Source organism: Vanellus vanellus, assembly GCF_965231255.1.
Source record: "Vanellus vanellus genome assembly, chromosome: 5".
Classification (NCBI taxonomy): Eukaryota; Metazoa; Chordata; class Aves; order Charadriiformes; family Charadriidae; genus Vanellus; species Vanellus vanellus.
The window spans coordinates 29781941-29802597 of record NC_138910.1 but is presented as its reverse complement, the minus strand read 5'-3'; the positions used below and the strand labels follow the sequence as shown (position 1 = coordinate 29802597).

Here is a 20657-nt window from a genome sequence, read left to right as displayed (position 1 = left end):
GGACAGGTTTTCTTATATCTTTAGGTTATTTATCAGCTTCCAAATCTGATCTGCAAATAAGAAAATGACTTTTAGAACCACTTAACATAAGGTTCATACAGTGAAGCTGATGTGGTTGCTAACAGGTGAAGAACTATTTGCAATGTGGCTGGTGTTACATGCACTTCTTGAATGTACATTAAGAAAAGATAATGTTTCAAGGACTTACTGCCACCCTGAAGGAAAGAATTGATGTCTTAAGTAACTGGATTTGTACAAAGTCTGTAAGACAATCCAAGTAAATCCTCAAATAGATGATTAATTCCTCATTATTTAAATGCCCCTAAATACAAGTGCAGATGCTAACTTCACAGCTTTGTCTTGACAGCTCCTTCTCTATTTCTCATGATCTGTTACCGGTCCGTGACTCTAAAGCCTTGAAAAAGAGCGCCCCATGAAAAAGCCCTCCAACTCCTAGGGAAGCTTATTCTTGCAGCTTATTGCTTACATAGTTTTCTCAGGTTCTGAATGATACTGCAGTATACGATAATTCTACATAAACATGTTATGCCTTTTTCTGTAGACCAGCATTGGGTTTGTACAGGATATGTTTGTGAGCACTTTTACTATCTGATGGCCCATTAAGACATGAGTATGTATGCACATGCCTAAACTCTGTCTTGCACTCATACTTCTCAATACACCCTAGCTGTCAGAAAATTTTAGAGTAATCGCACATTACACTGACAGCAACAGGAATTAATTTTCCTAGACAATATTTATACTTATCATCAGCCTGTCCTTTGGTTAACTAGCTGAGGTATACTTTAAGCCTCGTGACCCACCCTATAGAATTTGGCTTATCATTTATCCTAGTTATAAACCTGAAAAGGGGGGTGGGGGGCAGGGGGGAGTCCAAAGGATGCAAAACTCAAGAACAAACTAAAGCACAAAGGAACTGGAAAAGAATTTCAAAGGATCTGGCTCTGTAGCACAGACAGTTCTATATACATGTGTCTGCTTATGGAGACACACTAAACTGAATTATTCAGTTAGTTACAAAAAGAAAAAGAAGAGACTGTGGGGAAGGGAGAGCAGAATGAAGGCGCAAGAGAGCAAAAAATCCAGCCAGCAACAGATGAGAACAGAGGAGAACTGGAACATGGATGCAGGAGGGAGGAATGGATGATGAAAGAATAGCAGGCCTATTTAAAATGAATGCTTGACCTTATTTTTAAAACATTTATGGATCCCAATTGCCTGTCATGAGATCATTTTCCCTTACAATGCTAGCTTTTCAGCTGGCTCTCCACTTTAACTTGATTTACCCCACTTTAAAAAAAGTAGATTGTTAGAAATACCCCTTCTATCAGAAATTCTGTCCCATTACAGTGTCAGCTAGAGGCCACTTCTCAATGTCAGCTTTATCAGATAGAAATTTGCCTCATGAGTTCCCAGATACTTTTTTGAAGGACAAGACCCAGGGTCCATTTCTGAGGCTGTTGATTTGTGACGGGATAGTGTCTTCTCAAATTATCCTCCGTTATTTCCCAACTTATCTGCATGTTTCATGAGACAGTAGGAAGTGATTACAACAGCTGCTGTACATTAGAAAGACAACTTATAGGAAAGCTGGTTTAGGTAAAACAGCTGACTGACAAAAGCATAGAAAGAACTAATCAAGTATTAAAAATACACAGGGAGACCCAGCATCTCCTTTCCAGCTGCAGCTTCCCTGGTGCCATAACCTCCTGTGGGAAGGAAGAAAACTTATACCAGGTTTTCCTCCTCCTCAGCTGTCTGTCAACTCTTTAAAGAAAGACCTGACATCCTGAAGACTAGAGTAAGTTTTTATTTATTTACAATTCTGCAATTAGTCATCAGCATGTCTCTTCACTGATGAGTAAAGGTGGAAAAAAAATCAGCTGTTGTTCAATCTGTGTTACCACAGTACTGCTGAGGGTCAGCAGCCCGAGGTAGAAAAGACTGCATGACTTATAGAGTATCTTGAGGACTCTCCTGGCAAGATGCTTTGAGACATTTGTTTTCTTTTTAATATTCGATTCTATTTTTGTTTCTTCTTTTCTGTCTGAATGGATTGATGTAACATATGTATTTTAAGGGTAAAACTACATGTCAGCATAGAAATTTCAGCCAGGAGTTGAAAGAGAGCAAGCTGGGGCCACAGTATTTTCCATACTGAAAGACAGTGCCTATGAAAGCAAGGCTGGATGGATCAATGGATGATATTGTTGCAGTGAAGAGACCAGAAGTTTTTGAAATTTGTAAACCACTTCAACAAGAGGAACTGTTGCAGCAGCAAACAAAACGGAGTATAAAGCCCTCAAGGTAAACTCTGATTTTTGAGCAGACTGCCATTCCTCACAACAAAAACATCTAAAAATGTTCTGCATTGGAACAACAAAAAGAAACAATCCTGGTGCCACTATTGTTAATCAGTTCAAGATTGAGATACTTAAAGCTCCCTTTCAGGTACTCTGATTAAGGACAACTTGCTTCACAGGAAAAGCAAAGCCTTCAAAATCAGTAATCTCTGGGCATTATACCTAATAGGAAAGGCTTAAAAAGGATTACCCAGAAGAAACCTTTGTGAATCTTAGGAAACTACACTGGACCATAAATCACAACCTCCTCTGGGGATTAATAGAGCTTTATCAGTTTCAGATAAGAAGTAGAAATCCTGAGGCGGCTGAAGAGGTACCACTGCCCAGTATGGGGTTCTGTCAGGACACTTAACATGCCATACAATTTCAACAGAAAGACACATTTGATGCATATTCTCATTTTAGTTTACAAAAGCTATTCAGAAGAAGAATGGCAGCTACACAGATTCCCAATTTTGGGTCACAAAATTTAAGGCAGTAGATCAAAGTTAACTGCTCTAAGAATTATTTTGCTGAAGGTGACACTTTTGGTAACTGAATTAGAATAATATATACAACAACATTTTTTTCTTAATGAACAAATATATATGAAAATTTATGTAAAAACACCCCTTTTAACTCTCTCTGTGTTTACAATAAAGTCTAAGCTCGCATAGGATTTTTTTGGACTACAACCTCAATCATTGAAGATTTTACTTCAGCATTCACACTGATAGTTTGGAGGATGTTAAAACCTACAATGTTAGTTCAAACTTCAGGTATATTTAGACTCTTAGGATTTTAACATAATTCTGTCTCTTTTTAAACTAGAATTTCAAATTTAGCATAAATTGTATCTTATCAAAGTTATGTTTTGAATGCTGGTTGATTATAATTACTTCTAAAGAGACGGAGTCCAACTCTGAAACTTGCTCAGGTGGAGCTCTTGAGTTCCACAGTTGTGATCCCATAGACTATAGCTGTTGCATTTACTTAATGCGTTCAAAAATCCAGCACTCGACCTAATCTCTGGTTCTACCATGGGTTACTCTTTGGTAGTAGGGTAGATAATATGTCTGTGTAGTGTGACTCCTAGATGCAAAATAGGGAATACAGCTTGTCTGTAAGTTCTATAGTGTTGGTAGAATGTTTTAAGATCCTTCAATGGGAGACAAGCAAATTATTCCATTTTTCACTTTTACTGAGGATGTATTGTGGCCACATTGCTACTGTCCAGTGTGCAGAAGGAAGGGGAGGAGCAGACATGCCTTTATTTCCTCCCTCTCACTTTATAGCTAAGGACAGTGAGTCTCTGCTCTTCTAACGCTCTCCTTAACCCAGGGAAGCACTGGATGAACTGCCAGAGTACCATAAATCCTGCTAAAAAGCCTCGATGTTACCACATGTGACAAAGTTGGGCAATGACTGCGTATCTTGGGCTTAAAGAGAGGAAACCTGGGCCTAAATCAAACACAGTGAACAGACAAGTTACTTTTAGCCAAGTTTTCATGTTATTAAAATTTTCTTTGGTGGGCTGGCATTTCTCCATCTCTACAAACACCCCAAATTCATGTTAAGCTGACACAGGATTTCTGGAAAACACAAACAAATCAGCACCTTCTGCTAACCCTGAATGCTGCAAAAGCTCTTTGCGTTGCATTGTGGACCTACCCAACGCTGGTCGTACTCAGAGGGCTGTGTTCTTCCTTCGTCATCCTCATAGAAAGGTAAGCCTTCTCTCCTGGCCTGATGGTACTCCTTCCGTAACTTCTGGATACGATCAGCATTCCCACCACCTGTGCAGCCACTGAGAGAAATAAAAAAAAAAAAGCAAATAAGACTCATATGTACACACATATCTAACACTTACCAGGTACCCACATGAGCACACACACAGAATTGTCACACCTGAGAGAAACGGATTATGAACATTTGATTCTCCTGACTTGCATGGTGCCCACTGGCCCGTATCACCCTGATTTTTGCTTTCTTGTATTAATAAAGTTGCTAATTGTGAACTTGATCCCCATTTTTAAAAAAGGCTGTCCCTGTCCAAAGAACTTAACAATTCCAGTACAAGACAAGAGACAACAGATGGATGCAGACAGATGGGGGAGCACAAGGAAACTTTTAACATTCCTATGAGCAGCTATAAATGGCTATCATATTTTAATAATAATGATGATGATGATGATAAGCTGCCAGAAAAATGTTTCCTTTTGCTCCCACGCTAAATGTGGAATTTCCCTAAACCCACATTTGTTCAAGGTAAAGAATAGACTATATTCACAGAGAAGCATAGAAAGAAGTTTTATCTCATAAAAAATAACCTCCATCCCAAGTATGCAGAGAACTAAAACATCAGCCATGAAAATACAGGGAAGGCAAGAGAGATGGGAAAGCGCACTATCAAACCTTGACACCATTTTTTTAAAGTGGTAATTAAACAGTAATTCACTCAGTAATTGACAAAGACTCACTTGTATGCTGAACTGCATACACTGCAAACTGCCATGGTAAAGCTAGTGGAGTTGCTTAGTTTGTCAAGTTAGACACATGCCTGTCTTTGTGGATTTTGACCCTGGTGAGCCTTCCACAACCTTACAGCTGTACTTGTACAACTGTGAAAGCTCAAGCTATACCTGGAAGGATTAAAATAAAAATATCCTGAAAATACCTAAGAATTAAAAAAATACAACCACGCTGCAAATGAATAAATTAAGCTTCCCTCAGCTATTTCCAGCCCTGCTCTAGTCAGCACTAGGGTGAATACTGACTGTATGGTTCAGCATCAGTTAATGGCATTCACAGGGAATTGTTGTAGAATTTATTCGTGGCTGCTCCTAAACTCAGACGATTGTTATTGCAGCACATCATCGTATATTCTCTTAATCAGCAACCTTAACTACCTTAACTCTGCCTCACCAACAATGTGTTATAGACATACAGATTTACTCACATGAGCACAGACTCAGTGGAGCATCTTGTCACACTGCACTCCACCAGGAGAACGCCAGAATCTAGGGAAGCCTTTTATAGGATTTGCATAGCAAACAATTTGGAAAGCACATACAAAAGATCAGATGTAAACCTATCAGCTCAATAACAAGTAGTTTCTAGCATCTAACAGCAATCTAGATTGGTTGGACATTAATTACTAATGAAGGGAAAATCCACATAGGGTGCAAATGCAACTGACTACGCAGCCAGGATTGGAAATGTTTACTTGCAGCATCAGTATGTTTCCATGAAAAAATCAAACACTTAAATTACTTGCCTTCCCTGGATCCTAAGTTATCCAGCCCTCTACTCTACGAGGTCCCAGAGGTTTCAAGCTTCTCTGGCTGACTTACTGAGCTCTTCCAGAGCATATGAAATTTTTCTCATGATCTGCCAAGACAGTGCAGAAAGCTTGCACAAACTCCGTGGACAGACTCCGAGGAGAAAAAAAAAAAAAAAAAAAAAAGAAAAAACTACATTCCCTTTTCCCCTTGACTCCTTCCACAGACAAATGCCTCTGCTCCTTGCATGAATTCTTGTCAAATAGTAGAGAACCATTTCCAGTTTGCAAAACACTGGAATTGAGCACTAGCTAATGGGAACTATCACTTAGAACAGTGAAGCTTGGTCCACAGCTCCCGAGCAATACAATACCTGTGAAATCCCCTGACTTTACTTGTGAGTACAGATAAAGCATTTAATTAGGGCTGCTAACATACAGATAAGGCCCAAAGTGCAATGCTGTCCCTGTTGCTTTGCCAACATCATTACCCAAAGCGGCACTAGCTAAGAGAGGGAAACGCTGAAATACAGGCAACGGGTGTAGTTTGATTCCGGCCGATTTGGCTCCCTGCAGCTCTCTGCAAACTGTATTAGCACCTGCCACCAGGGGCCTAATGGCCACATACCAACCTTCTACCTCCAGGTATTTTGGCTGAAGAGGTAATCTGAAAATACGGTACATTTCCTTTTTTTTCTTTTTTAAATGAAACCTGCGATTTAAATTATAAGAGGCAGTAACAGCAGCCTGTTCTCCATTTACTGCAGATCTCCTGTAGGTGAACTTCCTTCTACTTAAACCCGCCTAGCCAGCAAGTGGAAGTAGGTGCCACAGAGATCAAGCTGATTATATGTATTAAAAGACTGGGCCTGACAGCTTTTTCTTTGGCAAACCTCTGCCATGCCATATTAAAGTACAAACCCTAACCATGAGAACGAGTAGGAACGTTTGAATGAAAGATAGCAGCACATGGGAAGTTATCCATCTGGATTAGTGTGAAAACACAAGCATAATCTCTGTGGAAACAAGCAGCTCCGTGAAGTCTGATTTCCTGTGCTTCTCTCCTGTGGGTTCTCTGGTGTCCGATAATGGGACTGAGTTCACACTGCAGTGTTTCTCGCCAGCAAGGGCATTCGTCTGGCTCTCTCTCTAGCAGGCTGCTTATTTTCATGAAACTTAGTGATCCAGTATCTTTTGAACATCAAATCACCTGTCAAGTCTGGTCAAAAATGGCCAGCATGATCAGAATTTGTTAGGACAGCTTCATTTTTTCAGGAAACAGTTAAAGCTCCACAGCTTTTTTTTTTTTCTTCTTCTTCTCCATCACTGTTTATAGGCACAAATGTAAAAGACATTGGCTTTTGAAGAGCTGCATATCTAGCTTACCATGAAAGTTTTACCCACTCCTGAGTAATGTGAGATGAATATGATGCCCTGTGCAATGCTCATGAAACGGTTCTGAATTTCAAGTTGGCTCCTGACAATTATGTGAATATATGAACCACATTCAAACTCACCAGATGAATTCAATCAGCACTGTGCAAATATCGCATACATAATCTATTAGTTTACCCCAAAGAAACTGAAGCATTGAATTCAAACAGAATGAAGTCATCAGTAATAAAAAAAAAGAAACTGATAAGGCAATATTAAAAAAAAAACCAACACAATTTCCAAGATTTGCAGAGAAGATCATACATTGACTGTAAACTATTCTCCCATCTGCCTATAAATACATAATTAAAAAATATTGGTTTGATCAGATAGCAGGTCTCAGACAGGGAAACAGCAGATGAATACCAGTTCAAATGTTTTGGAACCACGACTATTTATACTGAAAAGGAACCTGAACTTACAGAAGAAATATAAAAACAATACTCCAATCAAAGTCAATTTATATTAAGGAGACTTACTGAAGCTTTTCACCGAGCCTAGTAAGTACAGCAGACAGATTTCTTTTACAGTAGCTTTACATTTAATGTAGTGCTCCCTCCTTGAGGAGATATAAATATTACAGTCCTCATCATATCTCCACTTTTGCGCAAAACTCACTTCCCTGACATGGCTCCCTGCGCTACACGTTCTTCAGAGAACCGTGCAACCACACATTTGCCATTCCCCTCCACCATCATGTGTTCCCAGGCTCTAACATTTAATGTACCCATGGACTTCTCTGCTGTCATGACAAAGCTGTACGAGAACCATCCATTCTGCATTTTGCAATTGATTTCAGAACAACTTCCTAAAATTATGCAACATGTAAGGAGACCTATTCAGAAGCAGCTGATACTGAGATAGAACCTGAAGCTTTTTGGGGAAATTTTTTATATAATGTCTGTGGGGGGGAAAAAACTCTGAGAAACTTTACAAAGCATTTAGCAAAGACTCAGATGCCAATTTCAAACAATAGTGACAAAACCTGTCCAAAATCTCACGCCACAAACTATCTTAAAGAGAAGTTCAACAGTTCTTCGAATAAGCTGCACACACTGCAAGGTTTATTTTGGGAAACAGAAAAAAATAAAAAAAATCTTATATGAACATTCAAAAGAGGAAAAAGCACACTCCTGTCCACCATTCTGTAGTTTTGCCAGATACAATCCTTACAAATCAAAGCTTTCTTCCGGCCTGGGAAAAAGGGAAAAAAAAACTCCACGCAATTGTTCTAATCCACACTGCTGGGGCTGTACTACCAACTAGATAAAAAACCGCCAGAAATCACCATCTTCTGCCCTGCGTCTGAATCTCTCAGAGGCATTACACAGGTTCCACCTTGCCCACTGTGATTGTAAAGGCACCTGCTACGCAACAGCCACTTGACCGATACAGTTGGAATAGACATCCCAAAACAAAAAGGAACCCCAAATTTGGCACAGATTTAGCTTCAAGCTACCTCTAACATTATGTAAAATATGACTGTGAAATTTCATCCCATCATCTCGGAAGTGATAGATGAACAAGCACCATAGCAATAACATTATATACCCATTATGAAAGACAAGTTATTTTTTGCAAAGAATCAAAACATCATCATCAGAATTTAATACATATGGCTCAGGTTTTGCACCATAAAATCTCCCCTCTGTTCTTCCTCTGAGTCACTAATCTGGATTTTAATCATTCAGGTTAAAAATGTCATTTTTTTAAATTAGTGACTTCTTACTGCAGCTCTCTAGATAATACAAAATTAAAAACAAGTGCTGCATGTACCGAGTAAGTCAAACCACTTAAAGCTGTATATAAACATACATTTAAAGAGGCAATAAACATTTTGTTTCCAGTGGTTTTCCTAAACACATTAATACTGCACAGGGCGCTTTTGCCAGCCACTTCTTTCAAACACTGATTTCACCCAGCTGATTGTCAGCCTCTATACAAACAACTGGTGCTTCCAAGTTAAAAAAAAAAAAAAACGGAAACAAAAGATTATTCTTTTAGTGAATTCTCCAGTAACAAAAAAATCCAAGACAAAACGTCATTCACAGACTTAAGAGAATGGACAATCTTCCATTCACAATCTGCTATAAAACAAAACTAATTTTATATACTGAAAGGAACATAGTGGTCTGCAAAGATATACAGTATAGGGGAGTCCAACAGAGCATGTAAGTGTATCTTTCACTTAAGATAAAACTTTTGCTTTGAAGTTATAACAAATAAGTATTTTAGTATGTTACTCTTTCAGTTCCAGCCCTTGTCTTTCTACCCTGAAGTATTACATTGCTTACGGAGATATTTTTGCAACCTCAATAGTAAGAGAGAATAAAAAGAATGGTGGGAAGCGATAAAAAGAAAATCAGTGATAAGAACATAATTCTACAATATTTCAGTTTTCATCTTTGTCAACCACTGAGAGAAAGAGAGTTTAGGAAGAAATGAACATTTGTTGTTTTCATATGCGCTTGAGTAAATGAATAATATTGCAATGAAGACTTGTCAGAAATACCTCATTGACATCATTGATACTGCCTTGCAGACTCAGGAATCATCTTTGATGTTCAGCCAGAGCCAGCCAGGGTTTTGGCTCTACACACCCCACGCTGAGGACCCAAATTAGGAACAATGTCTTTCTAGCTACTGGAACCTTGCAAATGGTTTTCCTGGTCTCCGTAACACTTGCTTTCTTGCTCTTGGCAGGAATATACCCTATGTATGCAAAATTACCATCTTTATCAACAGAGAGTGACCCCAGTAGGACACTTGATTTGGAAATCTATACAAAGTGACCAGGAAGACGACTTTGAGCCCAGTTCCATTTAGACAGGACTATCCTGAGAGTGTCTGTATAGATGCGCTGACACGAGAAGCATTAGATGGGCACATTTCTCTCTATCCATATGTACATAAATACATATGAAGTCAAGAATCATAAATAAACTGCAGGAAAACAAACGACTCTGAAGCAGCTATTTACACTTATTTGAGTTTATTTGAACGTGCATACTAAAGTCCCCGAGCCTTAATCTGCTTTACAATATTTAAAGAAGTCGTAACTGTGCTTCAGAGGAACATACGCTGTCACCTTTCAATTCTTTAGGCTAACATAAAAGCAGTAAGACCACTTCTGTCCAAAAGGTCAAAGACACCTAGGGCAGCACGTGACTACCATTTGTCTGGATGTAAATTGAGTCCTATTGACCCTGTAACATCACTACCGACCTCTTGACATTTGGAGCTTAGTGGAAAAAAAGAAGATGGTATCCTTAGGTTCATACAGACTCATTAGGAAGAAAGAAGGAGAGAGAACCTTGCATGATATGAATTAGCGGTGTCATTAACCTTTTCTTTCCCCAAATAACTCATAAGATGTTTACAGAAGCCTCAAAAGAACAATTTGAAAATTGAGACCAGCGGATTTGTATCACTTTCAGTTTTTCCAAACTGTTTATAAAATTTCTCTCAGTGGCTTGACATAAAGCGTCCTTTTACGGTTCCCTCCTTTCACATGACATACAACACCTTTTCCTGTTTGTCATGGCAGATGGCCTAGACATTCAGATGAGCACCATCTTTTCAATCCAGGCCACTTCTCATCTCCATTACTCTCCTTTCTAACTTATAGTTGACTGGCCAGAAATAATGGAAGGTACAGCTGGCCAGAAATAATGGAAGGTATAGCCTAATTTGCTGCTTTATGGAAACTGAGGTTTAACCTCATTGTAACAGCAAATACAGTATGCGCTACTCTAACAGAAACAGGTTATTCGCAGCCAGGTAGGAAGGAAAGAAAAAAAGGGGACATTTTCTTGTTTGTAGCCAGCTTGTCATCTTTACTTCAAAGAAGAGATATTTTTTTCCTTTTTTTCTGCTCAATGTATTGTGCCTCATCAAGGAAGGCAATCACCAGATTTTAACTACTAATAAAAAAAAGATGCCTTACAGTTCAGGCTGGTTAATGGCAAGGTCTGTTTCTGGCATGTGACCAGTTTACTGCTGTCTTGTTGATCAGAGATGTGCACGTGTCTCTGAAGGGCTAGGAAAGCAGGGAGATTAGGGACTCGGCTGCTGACAACAACCAAACTCTCTATAAACAATACACAATGAAAATAATGAAAAACAGATTTTCCTGGTATTTTCAGTAGCCTCCAGACAATGCAACAGTTTCTGGTTTCTTCACTAAAGATGATATCAATTATGCCTTTTATCCATCATGCAGAAGTCACGTGTGAGGCATAATTCTCTCCAAGGTAATTTCTTCTGGATTTACACGGCAAAGTACTTGAATTGCCTTTTTTGGCACTTTGTATTACAACACGGCTTGGGAGGGGGTATTTTACTTTACTGATGTAAAGCAGCTGGCATATTTACAATAGATAGGTCACATCAACACAGAGCAGATTTTCAGCCCACCAAACTCCATTTACAGCAGCTTTAACAATTCAACAAAACAAATGCTGAATGCTAAACTCTTGTGTGGAAATGTAGCTGTATTTCTTAATGGCCATCACACCTGCCTGCAACTGGCAGCTAGTTTTTTTCGCTTGCAGACTATTGCTTTTTGCACTACAGTTTATTAAACTTATCGCTAAAGCTGAAATAAGAAGTACTTTACAGACTTCCAATGAATTAGCCATTCGAGAGTCCCTCAGGAATTCCCTTTAGCACACACAAAGCAAAGGCAGGAGGGAGAGAAGGTGACAATTCAGTGCAGTTTTACTTTCTGCGCTCCCTTGTGAGGGAAGAATCGAGGATCTAAGAATTTGCTCACAGTAGATGCTGCTGCCCGTGTTCTAAAACACATATTGTTGAAAACTACAAAGCCCAGAGTAACTACCCATTTTCTCCCAGAAATTACCTCTCGAAGTTTCACACTAGAGACTATATCCTGCTCTTCATTACACATGTGCAAATCTATGCCACTGGCAGAGTGGCAGCGACTAATCCTATACGTGGTTAGTTTTTATAATACCTGGCCTAGGTAGAAATGAGGTAGAAATCTCAACCTCAACTCAAAAAAAAAAAAAATAGTCTCTGTGTCTGTAATCCTTTACATTAGAAAAAAAAAAAGAAAAGAAAGAATTAATCTATACCATGTGCAAAGCATCAGGGAAACGAATAGATCTCATAGCCAAGATACATCCTTACCATAAAGTTGGCTTTTTTGGGTGTTTTTAATGAATGGTCACTATGAGGATAACATTAATCCAGCCTTAGGACTTTTACGGGAAAAAAATACAAATGTCATTTATCTTTTTTAACTGTCAGCTGCATTTCTAAAGCTTTAAAGTCTGTAGCTTCCAGCAGCCTTTTGTCTTTCTGCCATGGCAGGAATATCTTGGACAGCTGTAAGAGCTTTGTAAGCTATCTTTCTCAAAATCCATTAGCTAATTCAAGGAACCTAATTAGAGCTGCCATTTTGATGGAGCATATTGAATGCTCTGTATAAACTAGTAACACCATCAATGTTTATTAAAAATTGCAAGAACCAAAGCTCTCGGTTCCATATAAATATTAATGGACAGATACACAATACTTATTGAAATAAAGACGGTGTTATGTCCACAGAAATACACACAGGTATACTTACAACCCAGTGTGCTGCATTTATTCACAAAGGCTGAAGTACGGAAGCAAAACCTAAGGAGAATTTTACAGAAACTGTTGAAAATTGACCGGCTTCCATTTACACTATCCTTATGTGCATTAAAGGAAGCAAAGCACACTAAAGATGATTTGTTTCTTGTGTTTTTCCTGAGTAGTGTGCTGACAATTTGGAGTGTATTTTGAGCTTACCTCAAGAATGCACTCCAGCTGGAACCGTTTTACAGCTCCTCTTAAACCAGCCACTCCGATCACTGTACTTTGTAGGCATTTACACATATTCCAGTACTACACTGTTTAAGGGCATCCAAAGATTCAAACGGAATTTGCACTGTAGAGCTAAAACTCAAATTTTGCTGGAGACAGCAACAAAATCGGTGAAAGGAGCCAGACATCTGGAGCAATGCTCTCCTACATGCTGCTGCGTAAAAGCCCAACTACAATGAAAAAGCAGCTCGCAAACAATGATACAACACATGAAATACTGACCATTCTAAGAATATATCAGAGACCTAATTAGGTTAGGCTGTACAAGCATATGCCTTTGGCTGCAGAAATGAAAAGTTTTCTGGCTACTTCACAGCTTCGTTTTTAACTTGATACTTCATAAACGGAACTGCAGAAAACCTCATATGTTACCATTTCAATCTGACGTACACTTTCATACGCATCTAACAGTGCCTGGATTCTATTTATATGTACAACTAAATATACGTGCATAGAAAAATCATCAGATTTGCTACAGAAAGACAGCAGATGTTCTTATTAAGCCACTGGCACATGCAAGGTGAAGCATGTAAGCCTTATAAGGAAAGCATTTACCGTTCCAACTACAAGCTAAAGAAAAGCAAAGACAACAAATGAAATTATTTCCAACGTGTTTTACTAGCTGCGAGTGCGATGCACAGCAAATTGAAAGCACCGTTGAGCATGCTTGAATGACTCTTACAATTCATGGGGCTTCTCACAGAGGGGAGTATAATCCATATGCACTCTTTGGAACATCGTAACTCCAATATAATGATCCAAAGTTCACTTCTGAATATACACCAAAATGACACACAAAGCATTTAACAGATGTGCAAGAGAAACAGGCTTAATTATGTTTTCAACACTGCAGTAGTGCAAGGGGCTAAAAATTTTATGACAATCTTACCACAGGGAGAACCGTGAAGGTAAATTCATTTTAGTTCTCTGACAGAGCAGTATTTCCAAACTACAACTAAGATCCGAGCAGTTTCACAGGAACAAGCTCAAAAGTCAAAACATCAGTTACCACTATCTTCTCTCAGGAATCATATATGGCAAATTTAGCTTGTGGTTATTGCTCAACAGAAACCCTGCCAGATGCTGAAGCGGTTGATGGATTTTGCAAAGTTCTGCTGCCTTCAAGGCCACCCTGCCCACCCTTCCAGCAGCCTCCCTCCTCGGGCACCTCTCCCCCGCGCAGCTGAGCTCCTCGGAGCACAGTTGTTTTGTTCGCATTCGCAAAGACTGGGGAGTGCGCATTCCTTCAACTAGCTTCCACCACAAGTTCCACATCAACGGAATTAAACACTTTATAAGCTGAACTGCATTTCGGAGAAATATTTCCGAACTCAGGGGCCTAAAGTTAGCAGTGTAACTTTATTACTTTTTATTATGCAGGCAATGGAAGCTTGTGGACTTCCAGACATGCAAAGCTTTTCTAACTCCTTAGGGCTGCAGCTCCACTGTGCCTCTGAAATTACTCCCATTTTTCCACTTGGAGAAGTCAGGTGTTTAAGATTTAAGGCAAGCAGTAGTCCTTTTTGGTAATTGTTTTGAAAAACGTTAAATGAAAACGGATAAAACAAAGTAATGGAATCGTCAAACTATACACAATCATTTCCTGGAGTATCTCACCTGGAAGAGGAAGAGCAAACTTATCTCTGCATTCGGGTGGGAAGTCCCAGAAATGCTAGAGCACGTGTTCTTGTTCAGGCCCATCTCTATCTCTACAGAATGACTCTCATGTTTTCAGCTGCCATGTTTAGAGACACACTTTACAAATCCTCCCACATCTGTTTTTGTCTTGCTGCCTTCTTTCCCTGCTCTAATCCTGGTGTCCGGAAATCTTTCCCTTTATACCTTGCAGCCAAGGATGCCAATTTCCTCCATCCATTTACTGGCTACAGACAAGAACATCCTTGTCCCACAGGCTGCTCTAGTACAGAAATACCTCCCCTGACATGCCCAGGTCAGCATTTCTCCTTCCAGCGTTCCTTGAAACCCATCTCCCAGAAGCATTTCACAAAGCAGTTTGCCAGTAATCATGGGGCCATAGGTGGCTTGGGACACCCAACAGCCCTTCTTCCTTTCTGCACTGGTTCAAACGAGCGTGCTCACGTCTGACGCACTAACAGGACATTAAACTTGCAGTACTGATAAACTTCTCTCCACTCTGAGGCACCCACTTACTGCCCACAACTCTGCCCTGACCCAGCACTCCTCCTTTATTCTCCCCATCCTCTGGCTGCTCCAGCAATCCTGCCTCTTCTCCATTCCTATTCTTATCCTGCCTGTCCATAGCATTTCTTAGGCTTTTGCATTCAAATCAGCTCACCCTTCCTCTCCCTGGAAGGTGGGGTGTATGGGCAAGGGGACACTGACCATGCCCTCTTCACCTAATTCTTCATTCCTGGACCAGGAACCTCTCTGGTCCCTGCAGCCAGGAGAACCTACTACTGGAAAAGCATGTCTAGGCTCTGGCAGTTCAGGATGAGCACTTTTGGTGAAGTCAGCAGCCAAGTTTCTATCATGTGTGTGGGAAGTACTCTAAATCTTATAACTTCGTCAAATTGTCAGTGTTCAAGGGGTGGCAAAAGGCAGAGTCTGGTATAAGGTTAGGCTGTGTTCCCTTCCTAAATATAAAGCCCCTGTTCCAGCGTATGGAAAGACTACAGCTTCTTATTGAAAGAATCATATGCTGCTTATTTTTATACTTTTTACACAGACAAAACAACCCTTGTCTTCTCCCTCCGTGCCCCCCCAAAACAGCTGTCATCATGTTCCATAAAAATTCAGCTTCAGCACACCTCCTACATAGGCATTTTCAACCCAAATGGTTGAAGGCTGGTTATTAACAGGTGGAAATACAGTTTGCCAATGGAAGTCAGGCCAGCAACTCCCCTCACACAACTGGCACAGTCCGGGTTTGTACGGCTGTCCCCCTCCCGGCCCTATAGGCCTGCATGCTCCCTGGTCCAGCAGCTGGATGCGCATTCCGGAAGGCAGCATAAAGCTGGTTTGGTCCTGGCATCTGCGGGATGAGCACTCCTTAACAGTCATACCACCTTTGAGGTACAGCCTGGTAAGCACACAGTACTCCTGCACGTGCTCTAGATTAAGCTGTAGTCAGCTTAATGAGAGACTTAATTGATGAGTGCTACTTCCTTCACTTGTCCATTAAGATAAGTACAGCACATGGACATTTCAACCCATCAAAGACGAGAAAATGCATTAATTTTGGTTTTCTTAGAGCTGTTAATAAATCTGACACTGTCTGGCAGTTTTCTTCATTTCCTACCATTTGACAGATACTGTGATCACAAGTTACAGAAGATGTTTTTCCTCTGAAATTATCACTCTGGTAATACAAGCCAGAAGGAAACTTTATCAAGATACTGAGAAGCTGGGTATCGTTTTTATTTTTAACTTTATGTGGTAGGTTTGTGAATATCTCAATGTGATAAAAAATTAAATTCCATCCGGTACTATTAAAAATACATACACACACACACACACACACACTACAAATGACTGTATTACAGCAAATAATCACACTTTGTATTTATTACTAAAAGTCAGTACTCCTCTCATATAATCAGCCTGGCTCTACTTAGACCCCTTTACTGTAAGAACTCCTGCAACTGTTTTCTTCCTCTTTCTCTCCCTCAAGTTGACATTTGTATGGAATCAAGAAAAATCTTCCTTAATAATTTTTCATTACTAATGGCTTTTTTTGGTATGTGTATTTGGGAGGAGGGAAGGCAAAGGGCAGGAAAAAGCAGCTTTAAGTGCTCTGCAAATGATCCTCCTGAATCTGGGCCTCATAAATCCTATCAAATGTTATATTTCATCAATAGGCTGGAAAAGCTTTTTTCTCTGCAATGATGAAGCCTGGCGTCAAAATTTATGGTTTCATTTTAGAAATGGACTATAAAAAGAGTCTGACTTAGCTGTCTATCAACTGTAGCTGACATTAGCAAGTTAGGTGTGGACTTTCAAAGTGTTACATGTATTTTTTTATTTATTATACGTGTATATACATACAGAGATATATGAGGACATGTACATCACTGTGGGTTTGTGCATGCATAAGTACACAGCTGGCTTTTTTATTTTTACTTTTGTCTTAAAAAAACATTTTCTTCCAATGCAAGAGGATCTGAGATATTCAGCAGATTAGACTGCAAAGTGATAAAAGTGTCCAGACCAGAGTTGGCTCAAAGATCTGCAGCAACACAAGCAAATTGCATTTTGTTGCCCAAGTGATCAAGATAAAGTAGTTTATTTTGTTGTCATTTGTGGGGTGGTAAAATGCAATTCAGCAATGGCAGAGCAAGTTTCAGGGGGAAGCAGGGAAGATTTCAATAGGCTGTGGGGAAAAAAAGAGGAGGACAGCAGGAAAAGACCAAAAAGCTTTAGGTGAGTGAAGACAATTAGCAGAGGACTGATAGATTCAGCAAGAGGGGGTGCAGAGCATCTGTACCTCTCATGCATGGGGAGGGAGGGAGAGAGAGAGAGAGCCTCCCCTGCCTCTGTGCAACTCTCTACCTCTACTCCCTTCCACAAGCCCTGGAAACAAAATTCTGCCTCCCCAAAGAGCTGCTCCTACTTGCTTCTCCTGCACTCCCCGGGGAAGGAGAGTGCTGAGAATATGACTGCTATTCCTGTTGTTTCCAAGGCTGATGGGAGCCATGTGGGTGCCACAGCTGGCCCCTACAAGCCCAAAAGCTTACTCTGGCAGCCACAGCAGCAGCTTCCTCAGCTGGAGGAGGAAACAGTCTGTGCACGCTGTGCAAAAAACCACTCCTCCCTTCCTCCCTCACCACCAGAGCTGGAGGTCTGCAGCCAGTGACTACTGCTTAGTTCCCCCTATGCTTAAAGGCAGCCTCAAAAGTAACACTTCTAATAGAAGCATTACTGCTACCCAAAATCATCGTGCTAGAAAAAGCAAACCACGTTCAAAATAAAAAAACAAACAAACAAACAAAAAAAAAAACCACCAACAGATAAATAAAGTGACTTAGCAGCAGCCAAAGAAAGTGAAGCTTTACTCTGAATGTCAGGGAGCCCATCCGCTACAGAAGAACCTAGTTTCCTAACTCAGACAATTAATGATGGATTACGTGAAAACAGCAAATCAGATCATGCTGTTGAGGCATCTATATGAACTAGACAGAAGAGCAGTTAATCTAAATCTCATGTGGGATGGTTATTATTGTGTGTTGCCATCATTGCTGCTGAGTCCAGCTGTAACATCGGTTTTGATGGCAACACAGAAAAACCTGAAAGTCCTGTTCCTCATTATAAAACGTGGAGAAATCTCACCATGGGGAACATGGTCAAAGCTCACAAGCGAAGAGTACAGAAAAGGCTGGGGGTGTGTGGTTAATGGTAAATGTATTCTGAGTCAAGACCAAGAAAACAAATCTCATCTTCCATTGCCTCTATTTTGTAACATGAACAAGATGAATAAATAAAAGAACCTGTCAGTGATGCTGATGCTGTGTGTACACTGTGGCCTCAGATCACTCCTGAAGTACCCTGTTGGGAGGATATTTGCCAAGATTCCTGTCACCAGCCTCACTCGGGACAGTGGAGGTAGGCACTGGACCAGCAGGCAGTGCAGGGCAGGACCCCAACTGTGGCCCCTCTAACACACCCACTGCAGGGGCCTCTTCTGACTACTGAAGAGAGCTGGCTCTGCTCACCGTGGATGGCACACGCTAGCAAGGGATAATCACTCATTTGGTATTATCATGCAGCAGAACTCTTGGACTTTTTCAAACCTGAATTAACTCTTCTATACACAAACACGTTTTTGCCAGTCTGCAAAGAAAGCTGCTGGTGCTGTTCAAATCCTGAATTTTTTCTCTTTCCCAAATCTTTTCATCCAATTTCCCCCTCCCCCCAAAGGATGCTTTTTAAAGTTTGTTATTCCTTCTTCTTTCCTTGTCTCCTTATTTCCCCACCTCTTCCCTGAGACTCATCTCCAGCTTTTCTTTTCTTTTTTGTATTCTGCTTGAGGTCTTATGAACCTTGACCTGTTTACAAAGAAAAACCCACAGAGCTCAAGGGCTAATGTTTTACCCCTTATTCACCATCTTGTATCTGGCTACAGTCAGCAGTAACCAGCAGTAACCAGAATTCATCATCATCAATGGATTTTCAGTGACACGCACTGTATTTGCTCAGATAATGGCCCCATATATTGCCTTTGAAATGAGGGTGTGACATTACTTAGGGATATTCTCAAGAGTTGGTAACTGGCATTGCTGCGGGACATGTTTGCTTTGTGTTTTGAAGGCAGACCTGCAGAAAAGCAAGCTTTGAAGTTTTTTTTGGATGGTACTGTGCTCTCAGGACACACCAATAGTAACCTAAGCACATCACCTTTGGATTGAGCAGGCCATTTGCTAGCTGGTTTTGAGCACCGCCTCTGAAAGGTCAGGCAACCACATGAGGGTACAGACTTTTCCAAATTCTGTAGTGAGGGCCAGGCAAAACAATGTAGGGTGGTGTGGCCACACTCCAGCTTCTGATAGGTATCTTCCTTACCTCCACATAGTTTTGAGATGGCCTTCAAACCTTTCAAGACCATCTCAGGAACACCTGCAGACAAAACACCACTGCAACCTTCTCATCAGAGATACAACTCTCCTTGCAATAGGCTTTGCACAGACGCGTAATAAAAAGACAGTCCTGTTCCCACACAGCAGAATGACGGAAACAGTAAGATCAGGTAGGGGAGCGCAAGACAATATGGACACAATACTAGTCCGCAGGATGCCTGACAGTGATACTTGGTGTTTTAGGAAGGAGGCAAAGGTAACACGCCTAGATAGGCTGCAAAGACAATTTCAGAGTTTCTGAGCCTCACTGCTGTTTAAAGTCCCTACAGACAAACAGTATAAATTTTTTTTTTATTTAAACAAACCAACAACTTGATAGAGCTACTGGACAAATAGGACCAAGTCACTTTGGTGCCAGATAACTGTAAAAAGTGTGCACAGAATACCTGTGAGAATGCAGCCTCCCAAATCACTATTTACAGTGTAGGATAAACGTCCACTCACTTCTCTAGTTCTCAACTTTGTAAGCTTGCTAACTTCCTCACAGCCTCTACTTCTGGAGCAGGAGAGATGGATATGTTGTATCCAGTCCAGTTCTGTTCACTTGTCCCACCTGGAGAGAGGAAAGCAAGCCAGCCCACCAAGATCTGCGAGAAGGAGGAGGAGAGATCACTTCCATCTGCTGTATTTTTTCTGTAACGGCCAAGGTTTAAAACCCCATGGATGTGCATTATCACTGACTTAAGCACAGTGACTGTAAGATTTTTCCTTTCCTCATTTTCTTTCATTCAAGTATATTCTTCATCAATGCACAAAATTACCTTTTTTTCCCCCCATCTAACTCCCTGCTCCCCATGGGATAGCCATTAAAATTGATTCATGAATACACTACATTTAAAGACAAATGTGGGAACAGAGAAATCCCCTCCCCACCATGTCCCTCTCCAGGAGGGAGTCTGCGATACATTGAACAAAAGAACCCCCAGATCTGCTGGCGTACAGCTTAGAAATCAGAATGTGATTTCCATTCTGTATCTCTTGCTTCATTACAAAAGATATGGCCCTTAAAAAAGGCAACTGGCTTTGACAAGTAATGTTTTAGGCTCTAGCTTCTAGTTTTGTTTTTCTGTAGATTCCACACTGCAACAGGCGGCT

General features: G+C 40.5%; 1 protein-coding gene across 1 annotated transcript in view; it reads right to left on the bottom strand.

The window, feature by feature from the left end:
• The window catches only part of PARD3B (par-3 family cell polarity regulator beta), a gene marked incomplete at its 5' end in the record, with an annotated part of 298721 nt that overhangs the window by 44343 nt on the left and 233721 nt on the right, over positions 1-20657 (bottom strand). Inside the window, one exon of the mRNA XM_082483978.1 lies at positions 4035-4170. Within this exon, the coding sequence (XP_082340104.1) occupies positions 4035-4170 (136 nt within the window). The remainder of the gene's footprint in view (positions 1-4034; positions 4171-20657) is intronic.